The sequence below is a fragment of the Zeus faber genome (assembly GCF_960531495.2).
Source record: "Zeus faber genome assembly, chromosome: 8".
NCBI classification, from domain to species: Eukaryota; Metazoa; Chordata; class Actinopteri; order Zeiformes; family Zeidae; genus Zeus; species Zeus faber.
In genome coordinates this window covers 29,322,871-29,346,811 of record NC_137195.1, presented here as the reverse complement: position 1 = coordinate 29,346,811, position 23,941 = coordinate 29,322,871, and the positions used below count along the sequence as shown (strand labels likewise).

Sequence of the window (23,941 nt, the reverse complement as noted above, 5' to 3'; positions counted from 1 at the left end):
AATTATATATATATATATATATATTTATTTTTTTATTTTATTTTATTTTTTTATTTTTTTTAATTATAGTAGTAGTAGTAGTAGTAGTAGTAGTAGTAGTAGTAGTATTAATACTATTATTAACACTAGTCTTCAATTTCTGGCAGCTGGGAAACACATTGGTGTGTCTCAAATTTCACTCCAGCCCGAGTTGAGTCTTCCCCCAGGCGCAGACCTTTACTTTGGAAAGCAACTTTTCAAAGTAAAAGTCAAACGGCTTCTGGTCCCACTTTTCGGGACGGGTCTGCTGCTGAACTTTCTCAGGTTAGTGTTGGATTACAGGAAAACGCACATTTATTTTGCATAGCTTGGCGGTGTAGACGCTGCAGATAAAGTTACGCATCCGGAGGATAGTGCGGAGTAAAAACGAAACAAAACGAAAACGAATCCAGGGAATTTTGCGGAGGATCGGGGGATGTCTGACGTGGACGCGTCTGCAACTTCAGGACCACGGGCTGTCCAGTGATTCATCCACACCTCACCAGCTGGCCCGGTGTGGAATGCACTCATGCATGCTGGTAAACGATGGTAAGAACGTGTTTCTTATGTACGCATTACCATTATTGCTATCGTTTTGTATTGTTTATTTATTCTCAAGGCGGTTCGCACGGGTGAATCCGCAAATCGTGTCCCGAGAGCAGTTCGTGCTGAGTTGGCAGATCTGAACGTCTCAGGGATTCTCTCCTGAAGACTGACATAATGTTCACCTTGTGATGAATAATAATAATGATTATATACTGTATATAATAACATGCATATTACAGAGACACTTAGTAAGTATATGAATTTGGTTGATATTAAATTGATATGTGCAGTGTACTGGTTACTGCAACTGGATTCATTGGATGTTACTTGGAAGTTTCATTCTATACTGACCATGGTTCTGTCCATCTATCTTTCTTTTTGTCTGTCTGTCTGTCTGTCCGTCCGTCTGTCCGTCACTCTGTCTTTTAGTTGTATTGATCTTAATGGTTGGATGGGAGCCCAGTCATTTCTAAAGAATTCAGGCCTTTTTGTGTCTTCTCCCCCTCCCAGCCCTGTTTTTTATTTTCCCTTCTAAAGACTTAAACCTATAATGCCTGGGCGGTTGAGTCAAAACGGTGTTATCGAGTGACAGGCAGCCATCGCTTTTGACCAGTCCCCGCAGTCTCGCATTTCTAATTGGTTCCATATGCAGGCTGCCGGTTTGAACTGTCACGCGGAGACCTGGGAGAACGCTGCCCGTTCTTAATCTCTCTGTCTCTTCTCTCCTCTGCTTTTCCCTCCTCTCTTCAATACCGCTCTAATGTGGGCTGCTTTGTTGTGTCCATTATACTCCATGAAGATAAAGTAGCTTAAACGAAAATACAGTGCATTGTGTGCCACTTTCCTGGGAATGAAGTGCTAAAGTGGCATTTTCCTATGTACTGCATTGTAACAGGAAAAAAAATCACTCCGGTGTTCCGAGACGAACCACAGGCTGCCGGCTGGGACCTTGGGGCCCACATTGGAATTCGCTGCTGGACACACACACAAAACCTCCATACCCAAAGTATAGGCAGTCTTTGTGAGCTACACACAAGGGACTCCTGCCCCTACCGTCGATCCTGTGTTCTCAGCTGCACTCTCCTGTTCTGCAGCCCCATCTGCATCCACATTCATATCACATACATACCGTATATTATATATAAGGTATATATGCATAGCTGTGTGTATATATATATATATATATATATATATATATATATATATATATATTTATCTGTCAAAGTAACTCAGTTTTAGATGCTGTTACGCTTTTTGACGCCATCAACACAGGCGGTTTAACTCAAGTGCATCTGTTTCACTTTAGCTTACATTTTTTTAAAGTGAAAATGCCCTTTAAATACATTTTGTGTGTCTCTTCTTGATAATCAAATCTTAGCATGGCGATAACCCCATGCACTGTTTTTGTAAATAGAAAAAATATATTTTGGGTCAAATTTGAGTATATCGAAAACAATGCGATCAATGGCGATTAAATACTCTGTTTTCCAGTGCTAATACAAAAGGGGCGAGGAACCCAGTAAATAGAGTCGGGGGGGGCATGAATGAATGAGAGATTTTCTTACCATAATGGTTGCCTGTCTTTCGTTTTCCCCCAAGCTATGAGACTATGGCCAAGGCTGTTTTTGTGGTCTCGTCCTGCGTAAACTTATTCACTGTGCTGAACGGCCCCTCGCCCTTTCACGCCTCCTATGTCCTTTTAACCTCTTTGTGTTCTCCCTCTCTTTTTACCTTTACTCATTTCCATACGCACGTACTCCTTACTCCCTTTGCATTCCGGCTGACCCTGGGAAAGGCTGGGTTTCCGTCACTTGTGGCTGGATTTCTCCCAAGTGCCCTTGGGTGGGGACTCTGAACACATTAGCTGCAGCACCTCAAACGTTTCATGCCTATATTCAGCCCTCCATGACTCTGCTATCTTTAAGATCTAAATTGGAAGGCGTTTACTGGAATAATTTTTTGCTGCTTTGGAAGTTGATGAAATAAGCAGGGTTTTTTTGTGGTAACAAGGGGAGTGTATCTACTGAGCTGACATCCAGAGGAAAATGTGGCTCAGAGCAGCTTGTAGACACTATGCAAAGTTAAATGGATTGATTTCATGTCCTCGGTTCATTCTGTCAGTAAATAACGTAAGTTAGTCATGTGCTTGTTTCGGCTGGAGTTAAAGTAAACCCCTTTATTGGTTTTGTGTGTATTCCTTCATGTCAACCAAATACTTGACCCTGCCAATGAACTGTGGCGTTCAGATAAAGGAGGTTCTACGAAAATAAGAAATGTGGTGTCAATGTCTCAACAAATAAGGGCTCCCACTCCAGTCTACACCTAGACTCCAGTTCAACAAAGTATTGAAGTGAGCCACAGCCGATTACATTTTACCAAATTCAATGAATATGGGCCTCATTTAAGGCCTTACCTGAGTTGGCCTTGGGGGTCTTCTCCCAACACATATGACATTCGACAGTGATTAAATTAGTCACAGAGTCAAAAACAGATGAATTGTAGGTGCAACTTCAAAACACAGCAGCCAGATTGGCCGTAGCTTGTCTCCTCCATTAACTATACTACCGCACTCGCAGCTTCAAGCCAACGATAGAAGCACTGTTTCTCTGAGCGTGCACGTTTGTGTGTGTGGGTGTGTATGCGTGTGTGTGTGTGTCTGAAAATTATGTTTAAAAGAGATGACAGCCCATTAATGCTGTCTAAAGCTTTAAAGCCTCACCATTGTCGTATAAACGAAAAAGCATTTTGACGGAGAAGAACATGTTTCACGCTCCAGACAAACTGAATTGAGGAGCGCTTAGGCACCCCCGCGCAATCTAATGTGAATGCAGCCCAAGAAGAGAGGAGTGAGAGAACCTTATTCACAGCGCTACCGCATCGCTGTGTGCACGTGCCAAGGTGCTTTGCAGACCATTAAACACGCACGGGTTGGGCTTTAGATTTCATGACTGTGACACATGTCTGACTAAATAAGGTAGGGAGTGGCGAAAGGGATGGATAAAGGCAATTTATTGGTGCTGTGCGTGGGGGAAAACATTCCAAATGTGTCACCACTCAACATCCGTGTTTATATAATATGGTAAGTGCATGCAGAACGTTGATGAAAGAGGCACTGCAGCACAAAGTGGCCTCGGGGCTGGACATGTCCCTTTAGGTGTATGCTAAGCCAGTCTTTTTCAACTGCTGTGCTGTGAATGCTTGCCAGGTATACTGGCAAGACTGGTAATTAGCTCTTGTGTTGCAATATCAAAATACTGGAAAAAGGCTCCACTAATTCATCAGTTCCAGACAAGATATGGGCTCCAGTGGACCAAGTTTCACACCAAGAGTTAGAACTATTCATCACACACAATCATTGTGGCAGTTTCGCCTACCACACATCACCCAAGTGGCGTTTTCAGGGACCTCCGGCACAGCGACACAGAAGACAGGAATTGTAAACACCAGTTTATTGTAGAGAGTGGGCTAGCTGGAATTAGCCAGGAGCAGATAGAAAATGTCATGACATGGGCATGCAGCCACCCTGATCCCAATCAACTAGATCCAGGTTAGGTGTGGCTACTCACCATACCATATACCCCTGACACCAAACTGAGGCGAGGAAGGATTCCTGGTCGACAGGGTTCCTATACCTAAAACGACAGACTCTGACACATGGTTCCTATACCTTAAATAACAATACACCTGACTCTGAAACAGGGTTCCCATACCTTAAACAAACAAATATCCCAAAAAATTAACCGGTTCCCTTCCAGTGGGCCTGGTTCCCCAGGACACCACAATCCATCGGCTTCCTTCCCCCAGAGAGACAATGCAGACTCTCTCCTCTCTTCGGGAGCGTGGGACCTTGAGCTGCTGCGCTGGCTGGTGAAGGCGTGGCCGGACTTGGCTGTTGTGGGGGCTGCTTGGAGGGGTGGCCTGGCTGCTGGGCTGCTGGATGGTCCCAGCAGTGGCTGCTAGGCAAAGAAGCTGGCTGCCAGTAGTAACCTGTGGTGGTTGCTGCGCCTGCTTCTCCCCGAGTCTTCCGCCGGACACCCTAGGTGCTGCTGCTGCCAGTCGGGAGACGGTTGGTACTGGTGCCGCCCGTTGAACCGCTGGTGGCTCCAGGGCGTCTTCAGACGGCCCTTCTGTGTCCCTTCCCCATGCTGGAGAGTCCCTGCACAGGTGCCAGTGTGGCAGTTCTGCCTACCACACGCCACCCAAGTGGCGTTTTCAGGGCCCTCTGGCACAGGGACAAATAAGACAATGTTGTAGGCACACAAGTTTATTGTAGAGATATCAGTAATTATTTTCAGTTTGTGAGTCATTTTTAAAGAGTGTTGCGTCGCTACTCGCAGGCCATAATAATAAGATAATACTAATACATGTTTCTGATGTTTTTACTGGTTAAAAGGATAGTGGTGTGCCGTGGGATTATTTAATTATTTCATTGTAAACGAAAAAGCGCTCCCTTCCCTTTCTCCCTCGTTTTCTGTCAAGCTAGGAACACACTTTCCCTCTTGTGTTGGCGTAGGTGAGCTGTTTTCCCACGACACAGATCACATCGGTTGAGAGTTGCGTGTGTAGGCTGTTCACGCTATCGGTGGGAAAGGAAAAGACAACAAAGCGCACATGGTGACAAAGCTGCTTACAAAAATAAAAAGCAGAAGACAGGATGCACAGTAGACAAACAGGAGAGGAGTGGTCTGAGGGTAGCAGTCAAGGGAGGAATGGGGGGCGGGAATGTGCCGGAGCAAGAGCTAGAGGTATTTATTTGCAAGCAAAGGGCAGTGTCACGGCAATAATGGTTGTCCCCTGTTGGAATATTGGCTTGACTAGTAAAAGACCTTTCTTATTATATTTAAAATCGTAATACTAAAATCCACCCAAATGGAAATACCTGCTGGAGTGGATTGATTCCACAGTGTGATATCCAAGCCACAACGCCCACTCAGACTATTGTAGAAAATGGACAATGGTAATTGTATTTGTCTTTTTTTTTCGATTTCTATTGACCGCCACTAGCTGACTTTCATTTTCAGAAACAAAACAAACTTGCAATTGAGTGTTGATGAGAATCTGCTCACCAATCTGGTTGCTGTGGTGCTGCCAATACGTGATGTTCACTAACTAACCACACCCGCATTTCCTGTTTGGAGAAAAAGGGCTGGACGTGTACATGAATAGGATTCTTAGGGTCTTAAAAAGAATAAAAATGTAGAAAAATATTTATTTCATGTGTAAACAACTGCTCCCTGTGGCTGCCGGCATCAAGTTCAAATCGTTGATGCTGGCCTTCAGGGCATTCACTGGATCTGCACATACAGTACATTTGATCACGTATCAGGCCATACGCCCCGACCCGCTCTCTGGGGTCTGCAAAAGAGCAGCAGCTGGTAATGTCTCCACTGTAATTTCTCTTACCTCTTTTACCTTAAAATGACACAGAATAATTATTTATTACTTGTTAATTGTGATGAAAAATTTTAGCTCAAAATTGTCTGCGAGCCCTATATCATCATCGAAAGAGCCATAATTGGCTCACGAGCCATAGGTTCCCGACCCCTGCTTTAGAACGAATAAATGTAAATGTAAATGCAACGGCACCTCTGCTTTGGTTGTTTGAGCATTGGCAAGATACAGTACTAGCAGGCATAGCAGGAGTTGTCCAACATGTCCAAATATTATGATAAATATGTATTTTTATTGCATTACCGCAGCTGACTCAAAGGTGATGGTAATACGGAGTCTCGCCGATATAATTTAGAATGTGTGTTACCAAGTAGAGTTTCTTGTGTTAGAGCTCTTTAATTTGACGGTCAATTATAATCCCCCATTTACATTTGACTGGATTTAAATCAAAAGTGATGGGGTATTGTTGCTAGCCTGCTATTTTTAGAAAGGCTGCATTCTCAAGCTTTGGCATGAGTTATCCTTTGGCTCGCACGTTCACACAGCAAACTGTACTGTTGCACCTTCTTCTTCTTTGGAGAATGGAATGCAGAATGGGGAACATGTTTGACCATGCGTGCGTGTTCCTATTGCAGCCATATTTTGACATCCCAATCAATCCCATTTCTGGTGCCGGGGGCTTAATTCTGCACACAGCAATGAGCATGAAGCACATTATTTTTTTTGTTTCCTTTGGCCAATAGAAAACAATTTTCGACACAAGATGAAAGGCTGTTGATAGTTTGATATGATGCAGCTGAAGTAGAATATTAACATGGTCAAGGCCGATGGAAAATGATCCAGATGGTTTGTATTTTTTCCACTGGCAAACCATTTGGTGAGTGAAATGATTGGCTGCAGTCAGTTAAACTTGAAAAATGTACAACTCAAGCAGCAGTGCAAACTCTCAGCTGTACGAATCGCAAAGTGGGGAGTTATATAAAGCCTTTTGTTCAGTGATGGCCCTAAACGTTGACTGGCTTCAGACCAAGTCAAAGCATCTTCGATTTATTTAACATCTGTTTTGGAAACAGGTTGCTAAGTGATTTTATTGGTGTCAAACCCTGTACTATATACAGCGGCCACCTGTTTTGTCGTAACCTCTATACTAGGTGCCTGTTCAGACATGGCTTATGTCCAGATGAGTTCAGATTGTGTGCAGATAAGATCCAGCTGCAGTCACACCTGGCATCAACATGTGCCTCCAGTGATGACCACTTCAGATCGGGTTGCTTTACCCACTCAATAAGTAAGGCTTTCCTTTAAACCTTTTAAGACTTTGGTATGTCTGCCATGTTCCTTGACTTTCCTCATTTTTGGGGGAAATGCCCTGTTATATTGGTTGCTTGGTTAGCTTGGTTGCGATATGAATCAGCAAGTTTAGTTTGAAGTGAATTGTTTTCGAAATTAAAAATTAAAATTGCTGCATGAGTATCCATTGTAAAAAAAAGATGAAGAATGCGCCCTCCCTTGACTGCAGTGACAATGTATGCGTTCATACTACACTAACATTGTGGTTTCACGTGTCCCTGGTTATGATTGGATACCCTAATGTGCATTATGATGCCAGGTCAGGTTTACACTGCTTATACTGTAAAACGAATTGTATGTAGAGTTTACAGCAGTTTATTGGAAAAATTGAATTAATTTTAGGGCAGAACAAATACAGTCAAATATTAGAATTATTATAAACTCTTCTCAAGTTGCGAATAAACTTCTTTAGTTTTTCACACATGGCAAACATCAAAAGCAGATGAATGAGATCTACTTTAAAGAACAAAATCCATACGGTGACTTACAGCGAATGTAAATATCAGGTTATCATGGTAGTAAATTCGGTCCAAGTCCCTTTCAAGGGTTGGTTTCCCGTCTGCATTTTATGACCTGTAAGGAACTTTGCAGTTTGTGCCCCTCACAGTGACTCGAAACAACCTCCAAGTGTTGTGGTCGCCTCATGCATGTTGTAAGGGATAGTCATCGAGAAGGTCCTTGCATCTAATGAGTCTGCTTCTTGCTTCATGAAGAAAACAAATTCAACAAATTGGCAGAGCTGAACGAGTTTTTTTCTTTCAACAAGGAGAAAAACGCAAGAGCCTCAATAAATCAGGATTAGCTTGATTCTCCCCAGTAATAAACCATCCTCATCTTTACCCAGCACTACATATATCACCTGCTTTGTGCCATTCAAATTTCTTTCACTGGTTAACAAACAAACAGTCTTTATTTATCACGCAACACACCACACTATAACACATGCTTGCACACACACATGCTTCTGATGGTGGCCGGTGAAATGGATTCTCTGCTTTTGACCCATCCTGGGTTGTCCTTCCTCCGGGGGCACAGCCAGGAGCAGTGGGCGGCATACATAGACGCGCCAGGGGACTAGGTGATAAATGTCCATTGCTGGTCAGACAATGATGGGTGCATGTTTTTGGGGGGGGTCCTTACTGACGTGAGATGGAGGAAACCCCATGTGAGCACGGGGAGAACATGCAAACTCCACACAGAAAGGCTCCTATTCGGGAGATAACCCGCCGGAGCACGGTGCCAACAGCGCACCGAACCCAGCGAAGGTCCTGGGTTCGATTCCCGAACCCAGGACCTTCGCTGGGACCTTCTTGCTGTGAGGCAGCAGTGCAATGCACTGCGCCACCGTGCCACCACTTGGTTACTAGTATCTTTGGACATGAAATCAAAAATAAATAAACTACCACCACTCAGATACACGTGAAGGACTTGGTGTCTCTACTACAGTTCAATATATGTTAAAAAAACTTTCAAGTCCTGCTGTTTAACGATTGTGTGCTCACAAATGTTGAACAGTGGGAGAGTGAATAGGGAAGTGTCCCTGTCATGCACAGTGTTTTTTGGTTCCGTTCAATAAGGAATCGGAGCGGCACAGGGACACACATCGGAGCGCAGATTACAGGGGCTCCGATGCTTACCATTGCGGGCGTCCCGAGGACACATTCTCCATGAATATGCATATCTGGCCCAGAAAATCCGCTATCTCGATGCCCATTCACGCTTACAAAAAGAAACACGCCTGATAAAAAGGGCACCATAGACATCAAGGGGAAAAGGGGCATATGATGGGAACCAACATTTTAATAAGGCCTGAGTTGAAAAATAACAAGCCTATTCCTTTAAGTGCAGCCGTATAAAGAAGAGTGGGGTCATTGGTAATAAAAAACAAATGTACTACCGCTTTCTGGCGGACACACGTGCCTGCACGTGTGTTAGACACAAAATATTTAAAATGTAATTACTGTCATTCTTGTACACACATGTGCCACCTGGCCAGCTGTCAACATCAGACTGCGCACTACCAACACAGCACAAGCTTGTTGACACATGATAGTGGGTGGGATGGTGGTGCCATGCACACACACACACACACAGGCACACGCCCTCACGCACATGCACACAACACATGTAGAACACACAATTGTGGACTTACAATGACAGTAACTCACTTTAAAAGGAGGTCAGTTCGCTCGCAACCATTTTGGTAATGAAACAAGACTGATATATTTAAATGCAGGCTCATTTATATTCTAAGGTTATTTTGGGCATTACCATTTACTTTTCATATGCTATTCTAAAGGACTCATAGTTGAAAAAACTCGATTTTTTCAACATTTTTCAACAATGCTTCAATGGAGTGGATAGAATTGACTTCAAGTACCACATTTGAGTTGAGGAAAGGCGGTGTAACGTGCCTGTACCTGAGCCCAAATAAGGGGAGTATTTGGAAGATTTGATGCGGTCAAAATTCCCCTCGGGGGGGAAGATTTTGGAGAGTCGCCAGTCATTTTCTCAGACTTTCAGCAGAGCGCCGAAAAATGCGCTCATGTCGCGCAACTACAGCCATCAAATGCTACAGCTTTCTCCCACGGAGACGGTGAATTCGTGGCAAAGGAAAAGCAACAGCAATTTTGAATCATGCTTTTTTTTTTTTACTTTACTTTTTCTACTCTAGTCCACCGTAGCTCAATTTTTTTCAAATTAATTGTTCCTTATATTGTTTAATATTAATTATATTTTCAATTTAGCTCAGCTTATTCTTATTTTTTCCTTATTTTAATTAGCTTTAACAAACGCTATTTCAGTTCATTATAGAAACAGATAAGAACTAAATAAAGCTATCGCGCCAGTTAGAAGTCGGTGGGGAAGATTATTCCACCTTGTGGATTCAATCCCCTGCTGTTGGACATTGTTTTACTTCTGCATATCAACAAGAAAACATTAATAAAGCAATCAAAAACATTAAAAAAAAAAAATGAGGCCTGTTTTAATAGCATTTAATAGAGTGTTTTGATTTTAGGGGATGGTAGCTCAGGCGGTAGAGCTGGTGGTCTAGTGATCTAAAGGTTGCTGGTTGGATCCCAGGCTCCTCCTGCTAGCATGCTGTAGTGTCCTTGAGCAAGACACTTAACCCCTAATTGCTCCTGATGGCTGCGTCCGTCGGTGTTTGAACAATTGTAAGTCGCTTTGGATAAAAGCGTCTGCTAAATGTAATGTACTTAGTTTGGAATGAATGAAGGTTTTTATTTCAAGGAATGAAAATTTCATTCAAGTGTTGTTTTCTTTGCCAACAATGCTCTGAGGCCCTGTTTACACCTGCCATTAACATGCGTCTTGGGTGATCCGATCACAAGTGGACAGCTCTAAGTGCCATTTATACACCAAAATTAGTGGATATACCCTGTATTTAAACACAGGTAAACCCGCTAAAAATAGGCGATTGATGCCTTTCCCATTGCCAGGAAAAATTCTGTTGTTTTTTCACGTTTAAGGTCATGAACATGCTGGAAAAGGGGCGTGTCGTGGTCCCAGTGTGATTGATACAGAAACAGTCCTACAAAATAGCCGTTCGTATATCTGTGCTGGATTGCTAAAGGACCGGTCCCGCGAGCGGAGTGGAGATACGCTTGGTAGCGATGTGGGAGTGGCTTGGGAGACCGGTGGGGAGCATAGGGTTCTCAGCTGTGCTCCCCAGGGAGCGATCTCCGCACTCCTCCATGCAGGAAAAAGGTCATTAACTTCTGATTTTGATTTTGGATCCTCAATGGATATGAAATGATCGAAAGACGATGGATGGATATTCCTGTCTAATTATGCGCCAGCGAACTTCGACGGGTGTCGCATCACGCAGATAAAGGGGCCAAAATTAGCGTGTCTACCCGGATGTCCTGTTTCCATCAGAGATGATCGGAGCTGGAGCCAATTAAAACCTGTGTCTATTGCAGGGTCATTTGACCCGGGGCTGAAACCCGGGTGTTACCTTTCCCACTAATGAAAAATTATGGATGTTAGCAAGTGTTAGCGGGTTTTTGGCGCAGGGGGAAAGGGGCATAGGAAACTAACGAAAACAGAAAAAGGCTTCTACGGCCATCCTCCACCTCACCCAGACACAAGCAGCATTTGAGGGTGAGTCCACGCATTGTCAGTGGTCAGCATGACTGCCATGCGTGAATCCGAGAAGAAGGCTTTACTCAACGCACCAATCATGGAGACAGGACTCTTCTGGCCAAAACCACCAAGTGCCTCAGGAAGAGGGAGGCGAGGAGACGGCAGCTCTCCCTGCAGGAAAGAGCACGGCTCCCCGCCACTGGTCCACAGAGACCACCAGAGCACCTGATGAGGGTTTCGTTAATGGTCTGGTGTTTAGATACCCACTCGTGAAGCATTTCTTAATGAGGCTGCGACGTGCACGTCCTGTGACGCACGCTGTCACTCCCCAGTAGGATCTGGAACTGGTTTTGAACATGCTTTGTTGCACGCCTTTCGAACCTATGTCTCAGATCCCGCTGAAACTGCTGTACTTTAAGGCGCGGCTGCTTATCGCTCTGACCTCTGCAATCTGTGTCAAGGATCCGCCAGGGATCAGCAGTGTGGTGTTAGTTCCTATCCCCTGACGTTTACACCTAAGGTTATGATAAGCTCGTACGGATCGAGGGTGGTTACCCTCGATGCCTTTCTTCCTACTCCTCACGAGGATGTGGGGGAGGAGTGTCTTCACTCTTTGTGTTCCTTACGCTCGCTGGCATGCTAAGTGGACCGCACAGCTTCAATTTGGTTGTTACAAGAACTGTTTGTGTGCTATTGAGCATCCACTCTCAATGCCTTTCTCATTGGTGATGCAATTGTATCGCGATGGCTTATGAGTCGGCAGCTCGGAATGTACCGACCGTTCTCTGTGCCAACTCTACTCGAGTGTGGTCGCCTTGACTGCCCTTTTTAGGGGTGTTGGGGTTGAGGACATTTGTATGGCAGAGTCTTGGTCGTCACCGTCTCCTTTTGTCTGGTTTTACCTGAGCAATGTTACCACAGGGTCTCTTTCCCAGTCTGTTGTTGGCATTGCAGCTGAGCAGACTTTTTGTGTTACGGGCTACTCAGATTCTTCGTTGTGTTGCCTGTGTTTAGTGACCAAGACTATCTCTGTGTATACAGTATGTGTGATGTTAGTGGCTCCCCAGTGCCCTTTATTGGGCATGAAAGATTGACATGGTTGTGGTGTGTGCATGCACATTCACTGTTGGCTTTGGCTGCTTCAGCCTTCACCCTGGACTGGAGCCTCCTGACATAGAATGAGAGTGACTGTAGCTTTGTAACTGCAGTTCTATGAAGGAGTCTCCAAGTGGGATCTATACCCCACTGGACCCCCATCAGTCTTGCCAAATTGGTTTCAGAGGATGAAGGCGCACCGATCATAGGTGACCCATCGCTGGCGCGCTGTCGGCTCAGTCGGAACCATCAGAGAGGGAGCGATTGGGGCGCAGAGCCGCGATTATTTAAAACGATAAAGTTATGTTTACAATGATATATTGAGGTGGACAACTCTCTGTTTGTCCCAGGAATGGGGGATCTGGACTCTCCTGCCTCCCCCGTAATTTCCGCCCCTGGCCGTTCCCCGTTCATATTAACATTGAACAGCCAAATCCACTGAGTCAGGTACAACCCTAATTGAGAATTATCTGACACATCCCCAATAAAGATATCCCCAATATTTCTAATGGATTGTCCCTCCCCCTCGCGTGCAGTCCACAAAGCGGAAGTGACGAGCGGGAGCGGCAACTGAAAAGTTTCTCCAGAAGTCCTTGAAGACATGGAAGACATTCAATGATGATAACTCAACTGATTATTGTGTTTATATATTATCCTCATACGCTCCAGTAACATTCACTAGCAACAAAATGAAATACAATGTACAAAATACATATATACTGTACATACACACACATATAAAAAAAACCATATATATATATATATATATATATATATATACATATATTTCTGATCTTGTTCAGCCTGAACCCTGCACTGCGTACAGTACCCACAGCACCAAAATGTCAGTCTTCGCAGGCCAAGGTCTTCGCATTTGGTCTTTGCAAACGGAAATGATGTACGTGTTTATTTGCATATAGAGCGAGGAATTGAGATCTGATAACAAGTGGTTTCTCTAGACGTATGTGGAGATGCATTCTAATGCCAGGTGTGAACAGACGTACTTAACGCTGTCTACTTGTGATTGGATCACCCAAGACACCCGTTAATGCCAGGTATAAACAGGACCTATCTTCTCTCCACGTGAGATTGTCTAGCTTGTTCTTCCGCATTGACCCCTTGATACCATACTACTCAACTGTCTTACGAAAGGCGAAATGCACCTGCACCCTCCATGGTGAATCGATCCACCCCATTTAAAACATATTGGTAAGTTGATAAAGCCTGGCATCAGAGGGAAAAACATTGATTGAAAGTAAGCCACTTGCATTTCTGTACTATAGGAAGAGCGGAGTTGGGTTTCGCAACTCTCAGATGCCGTTAAGACAGGCATTGGGACACAGTTCAAGGTAACAAGGTCATGGATGTGTGTGCTTCTGTGTGCGTGTGTGTGTGTGTCCTCACATTATGGGATTGTGTGACCTGATCCACTCGGATGCATGTCGATGTGCTCTGCCCTTGAGCCAGCGTTCGTGGTTAGAACCGGTCAGTTACTTCCTTTTCGCTTTCATTTGAGATGAACACTTTTCCCGTTCATTTCCATTACATTGCGCTGAAGAAAGATGGTTTTATTGACCTTTTCCTTGTCGGTTTGTGTTTGTGTGAGACTGTGGCAGCAGAAGGGCTTGATGGGTTTCATTCAAGGATGGCTCCAGTATTTCATTGCACTTCTGAGCCCTATGATATTTTTCAATGACACTCCAAACATTGAATCTTTTACAAGATGTGATATTTCAGCATGCATCGTGTGGATCTTTTAACAGATGGATGATCTTTCTCTCGAGGGTTATTTAGAATGACTTTACATCCACGTGTGTGATTTGCACCTTGCAATTTGATCCAGCATGTATGTGTGTCTCTTAAAACCTAAATGCTAGTATGTGTTTCTTAATTTGTAAATTTACAAAGTGGGCGCCCCAAAATACATCTAATACCTGCTAACAAGTTTGAAGCTTTTGTGAGCTCTTTATATCAAAGTTTTATCTTTAATGGCACGTTATTTAACCCAGTATCTTAAAGGTAATGCTCGTCGTTATAGGACAATATCTTTGGTTCTTTTTCCTGCTAGTGCTTGTGTCCTGGGGTGTGGCATAACTTTATAAAATAAAAATAAAAACCACTCTGCTGCAGCGTCTCACTGTGCTTAAATACGGTCCAACAGAAAAGAAGAAGAAACAGTCTTTATTTGTCACACAACACATGCTTGCACACACACACATACATGCTTGATGGTGGCCGGTGAAATGGTTTCTCTGCATTTAACCCATCCTGGCCTGTCCTTCCTCCGGGGCCACAGCCAGGAGCAGTGGGCAGCATACCTGGACGCGCCCAGGGACCAGGTGTCCATCACTGGTCAGACGATGATATGTGCATGTTTTTGAGGGGAGTCCTTACTGAGGTGAGGTGGAGAAAACGCCATGTGAGCACGGGGAGAACATGTAACAAATAGGAGCCACAGAAAGGCTCCTATTTGGGAGATAACCCGCCGGTGCCAACAGCGCCCCAGGCGGGAATCCAACCCTGCTGCCTCTTGCTGTGAGGCAGCAGTGCAATGCACTGCGCCACAACTTCCCTCCTGTACTTACCTCGACCCGAGCATCAGGCAGGCTCGAAGACCTCTGATCACGTTTACAGGACCACAGATACAGGGCACACGTTCAAGCTTTAAAGAAATGTTAAATCTCCTTTTTAAAAAGGGAAATTCACATTATAGTCCCAGTCTCTCACAGCAAATATTTTCCTGTTGGACTCATTCTATAAGCTTCAAAACATGACTTAACATGTTTAAACAGTAGTTGGAATGTTTGACGTCCTGCTTTTATTTAGTCTGCTTATCTGTCCCAATCCTATGGTCTGGAGACAGAGATAGAAGATGGTTGAACACTATTTAAAACACACTAGTTTGACTGTGAACATGATCAAATCATGTACTTGGTCCTGTAAACGTGATCAGAGGTCTTCGAGCCTGCCTGATGCTCGGGTCGAGGTAAGTACTGGAGGTAAGTTAAGGTAAGTTTCATCTACAATGATTTGAATATATGTTATATTTAATACAACCCAGACAATTAATACTATTATATAATTCTAGAACCCAGAATCACGATTGTGGTGCCCCCCTTTGCAGTCACCTCGCGAGCGCCTTGTGTTGATTACGCACATTTTAGTATTTTTAGTATTTTTAGAGCTTATTGTGCATAATCTCCGGGTGCCGCGACATTTCAGCGCATATACTGTATGTATGACCGTATGTATATGTATGTAACGAATAAACCTCTTGAATCTTGAATCTTGAATAAAGTGTCTTAGTGTATTTTTCAAATGAAAACATGTTTTGAAATACAGTAATATCACATTTTATTTCAAACTACTTTTTGATGCAGTATATCCAAATCGTAACATTGGCAACTTCCCGTTTGTAGTCTCTAATGTTCAGTGCAGATGTAGCCATTGGCCAGCAGAGTGGTAGATTTCTCAATAGTAAAGCCTTCAGGCCAATATGACCGTAGTCAACCAACCGGTAGGTCAGTATGACCCTACTCAATCAAACAGTATGCCAATATGACCCTAGTTAACAAACCAGTAGGCCAATATGACCCAACTCAACCAACCAGTAGGGCAATGTAACCCTAGTCAACCAACCAATTCGCCAACATAACCCTACTCAATCATCCAGGAGGCCAATATGACCCTTGTCAACAAACCAGTAGGGCAATATGACACAAGTCAACCAACCGGTTGGCCAATTTCACCCTAGTGAACCAACCAGTAGGGCAATATGTCTCTAGTGAACCAACCAGTTGGCCAAATTGACCCAAGTCAATTAACCAGTAGCCCAATATGACCCTAGTAAACCAACCAGTTGGCCAATATGACCTTAGTAAGCCAACCAGTATGCCAATATGATCCTAGTCAACCAACCAGTAGGGCAATATGACCCTAGTGAACTGACCAGTCAGCCAATATTTACATTTAGCAGACGCTTTTATCCAAAGCGGCTTACAATTGTTCAAACACCGACGGACGCAGCCATCAGGAGCAATTAGGGGTTAAGTGTCTTGCTCAAGGACACTACAGCATGCTAGCAGGAGGAGCCTGGGATCGAACCAGCAACCTTTAGATCACTAGACCACCAGCTCTACCGCCTGAGCTACCATCCCCACTAATATGACACTAATGGTTAACAATTGATGTAACACCACATCTATTACATGTAAGCCAACAACCCACGGTACAGGTCTGTTGAAGCACTTGCCGAAACCCGGGATTGAACCAGGGACCTTTAGATCTTCAGTCTAACGCTCTTCCAACTGAACTATTTCGGCTCAATATGACCTTAGTAAACCAACTAGTATGCCAATATGATCCTAGTCAACCAACCAGTAGGCCAATATGTCCATGGTGAACCAACCAGTCGGCCAATATGACCCAAGTCAACACAACAATAGGTCTACATGACCCTAGTCAAAAAATGGGTTTAGTTATACCCCAGTCAACCTAGTAGGCTTTTATGACCCCAGCCAACCAACAACATGGTCTAATTGACTTTATTCAGAGCAGCCTATGGATCATAATATCACAAATAGATATCAATTATATATATTTTATTTATTTTAGAAGTACTTTCTTCTTTTCTCTTTTGCGAGCAAAATCCATAACGAGGCTTGTCAATTTGGGCTTGTTTTGTAAGAAATTGACGAGTGTTTTTTATGTTACTATACTGCCATTCTATCATCAAAAACGCAGACATAATGTTCAACAAATTGTCTGGAAATTGTCAATTCAATCTGGCAACACTCCATGATGACCCAGCCGGCCAGATATTAAAGTGCATTAAACTTTATATTTCATCAAGTATAAAAAATATTTTCTGAGGGAGGAAATTGGAGGCCCAGGAGTGGCAGGTCAAGCAAGGCCGTGCATTCATCCACCAGTGGTTATAAATAATGGTAACCAGCATTTTAACAAGTTATAACAGGTTATAACAAATAACAAACCGGTTCTTTAAACACAAAATCTATCGGGATGAAAACAGTAGCGTAACAAGAACAAGTAGCTTCTACTTTTTGGTTAATGGCCGATTGGTGATCTAGCCGGCATTGGAAGATTGCCCAGCGTTTTGACGACCAGTCTATTGAGTGTGTGTGCGGTGTATGTATATATATTTTAGAAGAATATATATATATATATGCATATTCTTTAAAAAAGATGTCCTTAAATGGTTGAGAGTAGATTTAAATACCCGTCACAATTTGTAGGCACCTTGTGCAGCTTCTGTTTTATAACAGTATATGTCTGTTTATTGTGTACTGTATGTTTATTTCTTATATTCCTGTCCCCAGTTTTCTTTCTGTTGTTTTAAATGTGTCTTTTTTTATTATATTCCTGCCCTATGTATAGCACCTTGGAGCATTATTTGAAAGTGCTGTATAAAAAATGTTATTTGATTTGATAGGTTTATGTAACAGCACATTATTGCCGGCTGAACAAAGGTATTTTTGCCCTATTCTATTTTTCTGTTCTCTCTCTATCTCTCTCTCTATCTCTCGCTCTCTCTCTGTCTGTCTTTCTATCTGTCTTACAGCAGGTTTTTTGTGCCTCTTTTCTCCCGGTCCGTCTGGCTCCTCGACTCATACTCAAATCTGACAGCCAAAAACCTGCACCCACATACGTCTCCCCTAATAACTTCTCTCTCCCGTTCAGACCAGCCAGGTGTCTATCCGACGGCTCTTGGCTTTTCTCTTCTCTCTCTCTCTCTCTCTCTCTCTCTCTCTCTCTCTCTCTCTCTCTCTCTCTCTCTCTCTCTCTCTCTCTCTCTCTCTCTCGCTCTGCAGCTTTCTCTCCTGGCTGCAGGCGTGCAGAATTGGGTGGAGACACAACAGGTGCTGCAGCCGTTCAGCCTCAGGGAAGCACCTCTTTGGGAAGAGGAGAAGCTGGGTGGAGGAGGAGTAGGAGAGTCATTGCCATGAAACCCCCATGAGTCGACATATATCCCAAATTAATTGATACACATATTGATAGTGATTTTCTTATAAAAAAAATAATTCCTGTAACGCGGTCGGGACAGTTAAAGATGGGTGTTACACATGGTGATCAGATATCCCGGTTTGTCCGGGACTGTCCCGGTTTGGGGCTGTGGGTCACGAGTCCCGACAGAGTGTATAACACTAAAATATCCCCGTTTTCAACAGTCACTACCAATTTGTCTCGGTTTTCAACACAATTAAAATGATAATAATAATTATTATACTTGTGAATGGAAGTAATTTTAATCAGCCGTCACTTTTTGCCAAGTCTTTAATTGCCAAGAGCTTGGAATGTTGAACTTTTGGTACTTAAATCCATTATTTGGCATAAATGCATTGCAGTCACTGCAGAATCAATGTATTGAGACCTGCAGCGCTATAAAAGTAGTAAAAAACTGCAACAATAAAAAAATACCGGTGCTAAAATAAATATACTTTGTGTCACATTTCACCTACAGTAAAGATTACTTAGCCCAACACTAAAGCCGGCATCAGTGTATATATTTGCACAATATCTCAGTCAGTTTAGGATTATAGTCAAGACAGTTGGCCCAAAAATCTCCACCCTCACCTCACTTTAATACTGTAGTACTGCACTGGATTTTTTTTCTCCTGAACAAACTACTCCTTGGTCATGAGGAAACAGGAGAGAGGTGGGATGGTGGTGGAGGAGCGGGGGGGGGGGGTAATGGAATCCTATTACAGGTGGAGGGGGCTCTGGGAATGTCATCAACGGCTCTCGGAGACAGGAGAATGACTTCTTGGGGGTCTGTAAAATTCCTTTCCCCTCCTCCTCCTCCTCCAACAAAATGGGGTGGAGGGTGTTGGAAAGCAGCCAGGTAGAAGAGTGGAGAGGTAGCAGATATCTAGGTCACCCTGTTGAGGAGTGAATGAGGACAGTCTGCTTTTTCCACCTTCGGAACCAGCCATAGGTGAGGATGGGTAACGGAAGGGCATTCGAAACTGACACTGTCGAGGCATTTTGATGTGTTGTGGAAAATTGTCTTTTTACTTTATTTTCATAGCCAAGGCGCACTCTTTCAGCAGGGCAAATGACTTATTCATCGAATGCGAAGGCACTGCCGTATATGTCACATTACATAGAATTATTTTACCGACGTTACCATTGCATTTTGCAGAGCCTTTTTTTTTTCTCCGGGCACACAGAAGGCCAAAAACAGAGGGTGACAGCATATTGTGTGAGGCGCCTTCACTTTCGTATTTGCATGCCCAAGGCAGCCCATGAAATATGTGGGTGCCACAATCGTGTTGGTCTCGGCTGGATGAGTCCAGTTCTGCTGTAAGCTGCTGAGAGCGCAGAGCCAGACTCAAGCTTCATAACCTTGCAGTCCTCTGTCCCCTGCCCCCAAACCACCCGTGTTCTTGCAATTTCCACTTTTATGCACCATAAACAGGATACATGTGGATTAGCTCCCCTCTCGCTGAGTTCTGCTGTTCTTGTTCTTTCAGTCTCTCGATTTTCTCTCATTTCCATTTCAAGTATTTTTAATCCCGCTGTTTTAAAATAGGTTGCACATCGACGACGTGGGAATCAGGAAAACACAATTTTGAAGCCAATCGCAATTTGTGCTCCATTCTCATCCTTCTATTCTTTCTTGAAGTGCCAGCGGCATTGTACACAATGTGAATAAGGTGTATTTGTGTTCCACATGCCTGTTCTCCAGACATCGGACTCTGTCTTTTCGAAAGCCCCCACATCAATGTGAACATTCCACTCAGTTGACTGCACAAGTGTTATCTTTGCAATTAATGGCACTTCTCCATTATAAGCATAGCTTTGTTGGCCTTTGCTTAACTTTGGTGTTTTTTCTCTGTTTTTCTCTCCCGCCTCTTCAATTCCTTTGCCCCTCTCTGTTCCTTTTCCCAGGCCTGGAGGACGAGGTCAAGGCTCTGCTGCAGTCAAAGAGTGCTTCTCCTCTTCCCGTTTGTCCTCCTCTTCCTCACGATTTCCGTGATCATGATCAGCACCATCCGCCTCCCCAACTCGCCACCTGCCTTCGACCAGCTTCCGTCCCAGGCCCTGAGCTCGGCAGGTGGGGTCAGGGCCAGTGTAAGAGGCTCTCCTCCGACTACTAACATACATAGTGGGGCCTGGAAAGCTACGCCCAAACGTCTAATCATAGCGACCAAGCATTCAGAACATGTGACGAGCACTGCTAGCATAGATGCACACGCTGTCCCAGATACAAGTCATGCTGGTTCACGCAGGAAAAAGCACAAGGGTAATGGAATTGCCTCCAAAAGGCAGGAGAGGCCAGACGCTGGCCAGGACCCAACAGATCTTCAACATTCCCTTCTTCCAAAGTTTACAGTCAACAGCACATTGCCAAGGCATAGAATTAAGCTGGGCACCGGCAGGGCTGTGGGTGCGCCTTCCTCAAAAACACACAATCATCTAGCAAAGAGCCAGACCACAGCCCTCAACCCTTCTCCTGGAAATACCCCAATAAGAGACAGAAAACAGGCAGGCAGACAGGCAGACAGATGGTCAGACGGTCGGACAAACCTTCAAACTAAAAATAGCCATCATAAAGATGGCTGGGGGGAAAGACAGGAAAAGAGACATGCAGATGCACAAGTCAACAGCAGACGTAACAATTCTTTCCAAAAACAGAAACATGCAACAAGGCACTCTGGGACATCTGACAAAACTGGTAAGGAGCAGGCTGTGAAAAGCCCACCCAGGAATCTCAAAAAACAGCATAATTTCTCCATGGAGCAATCTGAGATAACAAATCTCAATGTATTAGAGCAGAACAAGGCCTTCTCCAAATTTAAGGCAGTGAAAATGAAAGGCGACAGAAGATTGTGTCAGAGCTATAGACCGCAGGACTTCCCAGACACCGACCAGAGGCCAATCCGAATGAGTCTAGATCGCCATGCCCTACCCTGGCTCAGTGATGACGACATCCAGAAGATTGAGCTCCTTGCTATGGGTGAGGTGGTCAGCAAGGCCAGGGTTCCTGCCCATGGACAAGTGCTTCAAGTTGCCCTGAATTACAATGCCACGAATCAGCGTATTCTACAGGTAAAGTTAGTTAGTTTGTCATTCAACACTACGTCAAGGGAGTTGTCTTTTCATATACAGTATATCTGCTTCTTACATATAACCAGGAACATACACTGCATTCTTCCTCTGAGAGGTCATTGTAGAGTCCACGGAGCGCTCAAATTTCTTAAATATATTTAAGATGGAACAGGCAGAACTGTTGTTAGTGGTTGTCGTCTCTATCTTAAGGCTAGTTTACTTCTATGGTGGGTTTCTGGGTAAATGTTTACACTTCAAAAAGCTGTTGTAAAAAAACAACATATATGAATCTAGCTCAGTAGAGCACATTTTTTCACAGCGTTTCCATACAGTATGCTCCATATCCATCATTTTAGTTGAGAGTACATTCAAGTTTGTTATGTTTTTATAGTCAAGTTAAGCCAAACATAAGAAAGTAAGTTTTCCCCCAAAAGGGAACATCAACCCCAACCTGAAACATGAAAACTTGAGCTCCTTCCATGCATTGGCTTGGTTTGCAACAAGAACAAAAGTTACAAACAAGCATGGTGACAGATTTTATAAATGTATTTTTGACAGCCTCTGAACAGTTCTAAGACCTTGCACCCCTTTGTTGTTCTTTGGAAGGGAACCACTGATCTACAGTGTGTTTTTTATGTATTTCTTCAGACATTCATAGGCCCTAAGAAGGACCCGTCTACCCATGATGCACTGAAACACAGAGTATCAGGAAGCCACAGCGAGTGCTGCCAGCATGGGAGCTGCTCTTTGGTCAAACGCGCCGAAGACTGGTACGAGGTTTTTGCCTTCCACCTGGACAGGGTCCTGGGACTCAACAGGAGCCTTCCGGCGGTCCTAAGGACTTTCCACAGCGACGTATTACCCTACAAGTACACTAGCGGCACACCTAGACCAGCTGTCTGGTGGGACCCGGATATCCAACACTTGGCCGACCGGGACAACGACCAGAATTCAGTGCCGCTCAGCTGGGTCCAGTACCAAGAGATTCTCAAAGTGCATTGTGGGAAGGCTGCGGGCCTGAACACAGCTCCTTGCGTGGGGGTCCACCATTCAGAGTGGGGGAGGCTGGCTCTCTTCGACTTTTTACTACAGGTAGGAAGAATTATAAAACGACATGCACAATTAAGACATATGAAATTAATGTTTTTTCTGCTGTGGGTAAAACAGACACAAGCAATAAATTAATTACTGTCAAGTGTTTTTCATTCTTAGGAAGGATGTTGCAGCTTTGGTTCAAATTACTACTTGTTCATGTAGAAGGGAGGCTTGGCTCGCAATCAACCCAACCATAGCCTAGAAGAGCACACGTGCAGTTCCACCTTTGGAATCACACAACCATAGGAGTATCATACTCCTTATGGAAAAAGTTTAGCCTCTGTTGGTTGCTCAGTTGATTTAAATGTGTAGTCCTGAGACATCCTTTCACTAAGAAATGGCTCAAGCAGGGTGTGAATAGTAGAAATACTTTATATATTCAAGATTCAAGAGGTTTATTTGTCACATACATTTACATACTTAGTTATATGCAGTGAAATGTCATGACATAAATGTCAAGTCAAATGACATATATGTTCTTCTCCCAGTGTTAACTCTGATCCAGTGTTACAGCAGGGCACGGCCTCGATAGCATTTGACTCTGGAGTCATAGCAACAGCAGTAGCACAGACAGCCAGAGGCCATAGTGCAGCGATACAATGGTCTGCAGTAAGAGCACTTACTGCAGGGCACTGACAAAAGGAAAGCTACAGGAGAGAATAGAAAGTCTTGATGGCCTCATAACATTTATTTTTCTGCTTCTGTTTGTTCTGGGACAGGGAAGGTTTTTACGAGAGCCTTGCAGTCTGCCTGAATGCATGAATCTGAATCAGTTTAATTCGCCAGGTACATTGACATGTACGAGGAATTTCTTCTGATTAGATTTGGTGCGTTTCACTACAGACCATAACATAACAGACCGAAAACATTTAGTATAAAACAAACAAAAAATAAAATAAAATAAAATAAAATATAAAGTATAAAAATAAATTGGTCATATGTAAACAAATATCCAACACCAAAACAGAAATAGTCAGATATTTAAAGGTGCAGTGTGTAGAATTTATGTAGCAGACCTTTAAGTTATACAAATATACAAAATGTGATTCTATGCACAGGATAAATTGTTGTTATGGAGATATAGGATATAAATTATAAATATTAATTATTTCTATGTTAGATAGATTATGTGAACGCTGGATGTCTTGGGAATGGAATGTTAGGGAGGGCCATGAGGAGATAATGACTCACGCAACCAGTCATGCAAGCGCAAGCACTCGTGCACACACACACACATGCACACACATTCTCAGTCAGGTTACAGATT

The 23,941-nt window shown here is 43.7% G+C and overlaps 1 protein-coding gene across 1 annotated transcript in view; it reads left to right on the top strand.

Moving 5' to 3' along the window:
* The first annotated feature begins 503 nt into the window (after positions 1–503).
* gask1a (golgi associated kinase 1A) overlaps positions 504–23,941 on the top strand; it is a 32,450-nt gene continuing 9,012 nt past the window's right edge. The window contains exons 1-3 of the mRNA XM_080005918.1: positions 504–567; positions 20,419–20,601; positions 22,228–22,671. Of these exons, the coding sequence (XP_079862044.1) occupies positions 565–567; positions 20,419–20,601; positions 22,228–22,671 (630 nt within the window). The 5' untranslated portion in view covers positions 504–564. The remainder of the gene's footprint in view (positions 568–20,418; positions 20,602–22,227; positions 22,672–23,941) is intronic.